This window comes from Triturus cristatus, chromosome 4_1, assembly GCF_964204655.1.
Source record: "Triturus cristatus chromosome 4_1, aTriCri1.1, whole genome shotgun sequence".
Classification (NCBI taxonomy): Eukaryota; Metazoa; Chordata; class Amphibia; order Caudata; family Salamandridae; genus Triturus; species Triturus cristatus.
In genome coordinates, this window is record NC_140585.1 from 167,791,273 (window position 1) to 167,799,262 (window position 7,990).

General features: G+C 41.5%; 1 protein-coding gene across 1 annotated transcript; it reads right to left on the reverse strand.

Moving 5' to 3' along the window:
- Positions 1 to 462: 462 nt before the first annotated feature.
- Positions 463 to 1,404, reverse strand: LOC146853814 (olfactory receptor 5B21-like). Its single transcript, XM_085650921.1, has one exon. The coding sequence runs from the start codon at positions 1,399 to 1,401 to the stop codon at positions 463 to 465; it is 939 nt and encodes a 312-aa protein (XP_085507047.1). The 5' UTR covers positions 1,402 to 1,404.
- Between the last annotated feature and the right edge of the window lie 6,586 nt (positions 1,405 to 7,990).

A 7,990-nucleotide genomic window follows, 5' to 3' on the forward strand; every position in this document is an offset into this window, starting at 1 on the left:
TGACAAGAACCATGCTCGGCATTCAGTCACTATGTTATTTAGTATGTGCATATGCAAAAAAGGAAATCCCACACCATCACATGATCACAATAAAAGTGAAAGAAATAGTCATTGCACTCGACTCATCTGCATTGATCGTTTACACTACACATTTTTTCATGTGTATTTGTTCTAACAAATGATATTTAACCAAAAGTATGGTTCAAGGAGTTATATTTGTGCCATAACATGAATCCCAGTGAACAGGCCTTGTTACCTTTGTTGTTTCTCTGTGTGAATTAATTTCTGCATGTAATCTGGGAGGCAGTATACAGTGTTATTCTCATGTCAGTTTTGTAGAACTGTGATAATAAACCTGAATTTGACTTTTGTGCTGATGTAATAAATTTGTGAATGTGCATCTATTGCTACAGTTGCTCTAAATATTGGTTTGCATTACTTATCAGGAAATAGAGGATTACATTAAGGAAAGAACATGGACCGATTTAGCATCTTCTTGAGGGCTTTTTTTATTTCCTGATTCCTTAGGCTGTATATAAGTGGGTTCAGCAAAGGGATTAGAACTGTTGAGAACACTGCTACAAACTTGTCTTGCTTATGGGATGTGTTGGAGCTGGGTCGAAGTTCAATGAAGAAAACTGCACCATAAAAAAGAAAGACAGAGATGAAGTGAGATATACAAGTTGAGAAGGCCCTGTGTCTTCCTGCTGATGTACGGATCCTCAAAACAGCTAAAAGAATATAGGCATACGAGATGAGGATGATGAGAAGGGTTACTAGTAACACAAAAGAGGTGCACACAATACGCACAAGTTCATTTATGGTAATGTTGGTGCAGGTGAGGTGCAAAAGCACAGGAAAGTCACACATGAAATGGTCAACAATATTAGGGCCACAAAAAGATAGCTGTAAAAAGTTAACTGCATGAATCAGAGAGTTCAGAAAACCAGCAAAGTATGATACAGCTACCAAATGAGTGGTGAGACTCTTCGTCATTTTAAGGCTATAATGCAATGGATTACAAATAGCCACATAACGGTCATATGCCATCATAGCCAACAGAAAGAACTCAGTGCCGCCAAGGCCTGCATAGAAAAAGAGCTGAGTTAAACAGCCAAAATATGAGATGACTTTCCTCTCTGCAAGCATGTCAACAAGCATCTTGGGGGAAATTGTAGATGAAAACCCCAAATCCAAAACAGCCAGGGTGCCGAGGAAGAAGTACATGGGTGTATGAAGATGAGGATCCATGCGAATGATCATCAGTATGCTTACATTGCCCAGCAGGGTTGAGACATATATTAAGCTAAAGATTATGAAGAGGGGAACTTGGAGCCGAGTGTCTTTGGTGAATCCTTCAAGTATAAATGTAGTGACAATGCTTCCATTTTCAGGTTTCATGGCTGCAAGTTACGATCTCTGTCTGAGGGCCTGAAAAAAGAAAGATCACCTAAGATATTTATTAATGGGTAATTGTACTCAAATCGATTGCTACAATCTTACGATTCAGTAGACACTGCTTTACTACCATAAGAAGAAATGTTGTCTCAGTATTGATTGATAAGCAACCTTTCAGTGTAAATGACTGTAAACACCCTGAAATCATAACCCCATGTAAGCAATACATTTTATTCAATTAAAATAGCTGTTATGATGTTTGATTTCAAAGGAGGTGAATGATAATTGTTTTTGTCTATGAGTAAGGACCATCCATTCTTTACAATGGTTGGATCTCTTCAGAGTTATTCCATTCACCTGAGACTTTATCCAGAGGCCTAACCAAATATCTTTGCTCTTTGTTGCTACTGTATACTATCCTGAGGTAACCTCTTTCAAACATTGCTAAATAATACTGCTATATGTACCACTCCTTCACAAGTCATCAGCTAATTGACAAGTCTGCAGTAATTATGTTTTTTGGCACCATACAAGACAAATAATTATTTTAAGGAGCTGTTCAGTTGTTCAGATGATCAGGTGTAGGTGAGAGTCTAGGCAAACCAGGACCTAGTGGGACTTCATGAAAAGCCAGATCTTCAGCTCCTTGTGGAATTCAAGAAATGAGGAGAAGGCTCTTATTGGCAGGGGGGGTTGTTCCGTACTTTAGGAGAGACGTAGGAGAGAACTTGACTGACAGATCTGCTTTTACATATATGTGGGATGTGTGCAAGTTGGAATCCTGGCCAGTGAAATTGTATGGAAGGTTTATGAAAGCAGATCCAATTGCTAAGGTATGCAAAAGGGTGTTCTCATAGTTCAGCTTGCTTGTGACTAGGGAGTGCATAACAGTTTTCTGGGTGCTGATTGGGAGACATTTGAAAATCCTTCTCAGTATTTTCAGAGAATGGAAGCATATGGTGGTAACAGCATTGACTTGAGTGGTCATGTGAAGTTTGTTGTCAATGATGATCCTAGGGCTCTTGGTATGAATACTGTGGGTCGGTTTTGGTCCTAGCTCTGTTAGCCATCATGTGAACTCATCAGTAAAGTACTCTTTCTGAAGATTATGATTAAAGTCTTGTCAGTGTTATGTTATTATGTTATCGTATGTCAATTTGTGGAGTGCATGGATCACCCGTGAAGGTATTTAGGCGCTTGAGCAGGTGTGTAGGCATTTTGTCTCTATGGACTTATTCAAAGAACCAGGTCTTCAGCAACTTGAGGAACTTAAAAAGTGAGGCAGTGGCTCTTATGTGTTGTGGGTTGCCATTCTATGTTTTGTGTGCAATGCAGGAGAACAAGCGGCTTTAATTTCAGATAGCTGGTCTTCATGCAGTGGGTGATTTCAGTTATGAAGGCATTGAACTTGTTCTGGGTCCTGGCCGTGAGGGGGAGAATGAGTAGTGTACTGTAAGCGTAGGAGAGGACATTGGTGTCATGACAGCGAATAATGCTGGCTAGCAGGATCTTGTATGCTTTAAAGTGGGTCATGCTCAAGAAGTATTAATTCTGAACTCTGCAGGTGCGGTTGTGAGCATCCAAGGTGTGCTTGCTATGCTGATTTACTGAGTCCTTCCAGTCACAAATTATCAGATCCATCAGTGTGTGTGCCCATGCATTAAGATGTCGAAAAGGCGTTCGATGATGATTGGGTGGAAGACTGTGTCAAATGCTGTAGAGAGGTCCAGGAGAATAAGAGCTGTTGTGTCTCCTATGTTCAGAGTAATGGGGATGTGATTCATGGGGGTGATGAGAGTAGTTTTGGTACTGTGGTTTGATCTGAAACCAGACTGAGTGGTGTTGAGGAATTGGTGGTCATTGAGGTATTCAGTGAGGCATCTGTTGATGAATTTTTCGATGACCTTGGCTGGGAATGGAGATCAGTCTATAGCTGGCAAGCATTGAAGGGTCCACCAAGGGTTTCTTTAACAATGAGAGGACAGATGCATCCATTCAAGTGTCTGGGAAGGTTGCAGAAGAAGTGGATTTATTCAGAAAGGGTGTAGGCAAGGCACTGATGGGTTGCAGTCCTCTAGAGTAAGCACGGTGGGACCAGGGGTCTGATGGGGCACCTGAGTGGATGGACTTCATGGTGGTGGCAGTTTCTTCTGGGGTGATGATAGACCATGAGGTTAGAATTATTTTATTTAATAAGCTCCTGAGGTATTTTCCAAAGTCTGTCAGGTCTGGTTGTGAGTTAAATTTGTACATGGTGAGATGTTATTGTTGAAGAATTGAGAGGTTTGCGTAAGAGATCCTGAGAAGGGTTGATTGAGTTATAAGCAGCCACCAGTGTGGTGAAATCATTTGCAATGATAAAGTTTTCTTTGCTTCTGTTGGTGCTGACATTAATGAATTCCACCAGAGTGGCATGTTTGATGGTTCAGATCATTTGGTGGTAGCATTCCATGACAGATTTGATTGTGTTCCGGTCTGGATTGTCCTGGCTCATTCCCCATTTGAGCTCCAGTTGTTTGCAGTGGTGTTTCATAAGTCGAAGTTCCTCCATGTATCAAAAGGCCTGTGTCTAGATCTTGCTGCATTGCTGTGTTTGAGGCCATGGTTTAAGTGCAGAAGTTGATCCAATTGTTGAAGTTCATAATGGCTTTGAGGAGGTTGTTGCTGAGTACAATCCAGAATATGTTTAGAGTTGTATTCCAGCTCTTGGTAGCAACACTGTTCTGGTTTTGGTGGGCTGGCCGGGTGATGGTGCATGTGCGCTTGACTGGGACAGGGATGCTGAATATGATGAGGGGGTGGTCTGTCCATGTGACAGTTGTGGACTTGTTGACTCTGAAATTGTCGAAGGTAGTAAAAACAAGGTCCAGGATGTATCCAGCAACTTCGGTAGGTCCCTAAACACGTTTGTTGAAGACCCAAACTTCCAACATCTTTAATGAGTGTTTTTAACTTGTTTGGTGTGGTATTCCAGATGGTAGTCCTGCCCTCGGAATAGGATGTAGTAGATTGCATTGACGACAAATGGTGTGATGAAGTCTGTGATGGTATTGGGGATGATGGTGCACTGGATCGATGATCAGTAGATGAAAATGCTACTGAGGGTGAAATTGGCTGTGGTGTGGAACTTGAATGACAGGTGTTCCATGTTGGAAGATGACGTGTCCGTGGAGGTGGGACAGCTGATCATGTTTGTGTGGATTCTTCCAGGCTTGTGAAGTCTGTTTTGCCTGGGGATCTTGTAGTTGAGGGGATAGCAGTGGTGGTCAGCAGCTGTAGATGCAGCATTCAGTCAGGTTCCTATGATGACAAATAGGTCTGGGGCAATGTTGAGCAGCAGGTCCCAGATCTCTGTGGAGTGTTTGATGAGTGAGCAGGTGTTGAGGATCAAGCATGCGAGGGCTTAGTGTTGTGTGGATTTTGCCGGACTGTGTTAGTGTGAGATGGTGAGGTGTTGGTAGCTGTCAGCATGGGTGCTGTGAGTGTTGGGTGTGAGTAAGTCCATAAAAACTTTCAGGAAGCACAGAGAATACTCCCTTGGAGTTGTGTATATAAACCTATATAAAAAATAGCTTTTAAGATGCTTGATTTCATAAAAAGTGAAATATTAATCATTTTTTTCCTGTGAATAATCCATACAATGATTACATTTTTTCAGTGTTATTTTATTCTCTGTGTTAATCTTGAGATCCTTGGCGGAGGATTACCCCAAAGCTTTTACCTTCACACTGTCTCTTTTGCTGAATTTGTTTTTGTCGGCATTAGGACTTTAGGCACTTTAGCAATGTTAGCCGGGGTAACGTGCGTGTGCTCTCTCATTTAATCCTTGTAAAAGTACACTACCTCTAAATGGCACATTTAATTAGCTTGTGAGACTCAACTGAATGGTACACGGGACTTGTCATTCAAATGCTACCTGTGGACAACAGCACTCATTGTGCCACCCACTAAAGTACCACTGTAAAACATGTCTCAGGCCTGCCACTGTAACCTTCTGCTAGACCCGTTTAGAATAAGACAAGCAAAAGAGCAGCTGGGTTATAGAAGACTGCACTGCCTAGACAGGTCACTGAAAAGTAGTAGAAGTATTGCCCCCTCAGATGGCCAGCTACCAAATGACCACAAATTATAATAGCATTCACAGGGGTATGAGAGGCAATACGTTTGAGGATTTATGCCGTATATACATAAGGTATGAAGAATTAAAGAGTCCATGTTGATGATTGTATTCTTATGCTGTCTTTATTCTTGATGTTCTCAAAGTTCAATACAGCGTTGATGTACTAAAAGTTCGATACAGCCAACACATTTCGCCCAAACATGGGCTTCTTCAGGGCTGTTTAAAATCATACAATAGATAAACGCTATATTACTTACAAATCTATTGATTTGAACTGTGTTAGTAAAGTGCAATAAGAATATAGCATTTTGTGGTGCTAAGTGGTTCGTAGAAAGAATGAAACAGACAGGTGTCTTAAGTAAGGTAGGGACCTATCCAGAAAAAGAAAAAGAAAAGAGGAGGTGATGGTTTGTATTAGTGTGTGGAATTTTATTTTTAAATAAAAAAAGAAAAAAAAAGGGAGAAAGCGAGTATAAGCTACTGTGGAAGTAACCAGGGAACCCTAAAGGGCAGGAATAGAGTGAAAAGAAAGGCTAAACTCAGGGTGGCATTTGAAAGTCACAAAAGTGGTTTGAAGAAAGGTTTGTAAGAAGAGGTCATGCTCACCGAGGTATAATAACCATTAAAGCGCCTTTGGTCAGGATAGGTGTAGGCGCAAATACTCAAACGTTCCGTGGCTTAGAAATCAAAGTAAAGGAAATCTGAGAAAATAAGAAAAACAAAAGGAATGGGCTAAATCAGAAATACATTCTGATCGGTAAGAGTAGAAAATATGAAGGCACAAGGAGCCACTGACCTCTCAGTGGGTCCGCTGAGATGATCCTGGGAAAACGAGGAGACTCTAGGACGCCTCCTATTGGCTAATCCTTAGTAAAGATATTGGAATCTAGGAGGAAGACGGCGCTTGTTAAAAAGTAAAAAGGACATGACTGGTAAAAAGTACAGTAAAAACTATTGGAACAGGTAAATCGAGCCATAGGTTGTGTTGCATTATGCTTCCATGTAAGTTACCATAGCCAGAATCGACAATGAGTGAGTTAGCATTGGTAAATCTTAGTCGGGCGGTGAAAGAAACAACTGTAACAGTCATTAGAAGATTATAATGAAGGGTGAGAACAGTAAGCCACCCCTGCACACTATTCTGTGAACCAGTGGAGTGTGAGTCAGAAGTACTGTATGTGAGCTGAATGCTAAGGGAAATTGGAGGGTACCCCAGACTGACGAGCTCTTAATGCGTATTAACACAAAAAGTCAGGCGCGAATTCTAAAATCAAAGAGTTGCTCTCCACAGTGTCGGAGAAGGCAGAAAAACCAAACCGAATGAGGTCAAAAGTGCGTGTTAAGATTAAGACAGTCTTATATAAAAACGTGGCAATGTACACCAAACAAGACCCCAAATTGACAAAGTTCAAACGTGCACGTACGGAACGGGAGTTATCAGCAGTCCTTTAAAATGAATTGAAGACAGTTTCACCATCCCGTACCCATTTAGAAATATGTGTTCTGATCGTCACTTTTAAAAAATCGCAGTGGGCTCCTAAAAACAGCTAAAATGTAACGTGCATGTAAAGGAAGGAGTTTGCAACAATCTTTAGAATACGTGACAGACAGTCTCACCGACCCGCAATGTTAACAAAAAGGGAAGCAAAAGTCATACTAGTAAGATATCAAAGCCGCGCATGGTGAGCCCTTGTCAGAAAAGAAGGCGTTGTCGGGGCGCAAGGTTTAAGACAAATAGCCCAACACGCAGAAAGCATACAATGTGCCTGGGATAATATAAACTTGCTATGGCAGCGAATATGGGACTTACTTCGATAAAGTGGTAAGGTCCGTGTGCAAGGAGCCTTCAGCGCCGGTACGTCCGTTGAGGTAGATCGGTGTAAGAATGCACTGTATCAAGCCTATTTTAGTGTTGCCGCTGGTCAATTACTTCCGGGGTATGATCAATTAAGGGTGAGAAAAATCTAAAGCGCAACTTGCTAAGTTCACTCCTCCATGTTGCTTGAGTTCCGGTGCCTAATACACTGCTATATTCGATTAGCTAACGCGGCCATGTGGGTCACAACCTCGCATGTAGGGAAGCATGCCAAAGTTGCGTGCATAGACCTATGTATTTAGAAAAGGAAATTGCTAACGTAACGTGTATGTGTTAGTTTAAAAGGGAGTGTCTAATTGGGGGAAGACTCGCTAAAGGATAAATGTTAATCCACTACGGAAAAAGATGGGAGAACAAAAACGAAAGAACAGTCGTATAAACAAGCCTAGTGAGAAGAAAGCCTAATTGCTAGTAAAATCACTGGTAAATTAATCGGTAAAAGTGGATAGCGGGAGGAAAATGAGATAAGGGTGGGTGGCGAGTGGAGAAAGAGCGTTCTTAAGTATGCTGAGTATGCATAGTACACAAGTGAATTGCTAAGCGTGGGCAGATCAGAGAGCAGGTAGCGAGAAAAGTGCAAGGTGACGATAACACAT

Bases quoted from the DNA above. Each gene is read 5' to 3' on its own strand.
- LOC146853814 (XM_085650921.1), bottom strand. From the start codon at position 1,401: ATGAAACCTGAAAATGGAAGCATTGTCACTACATTTATACTTGAAGGA.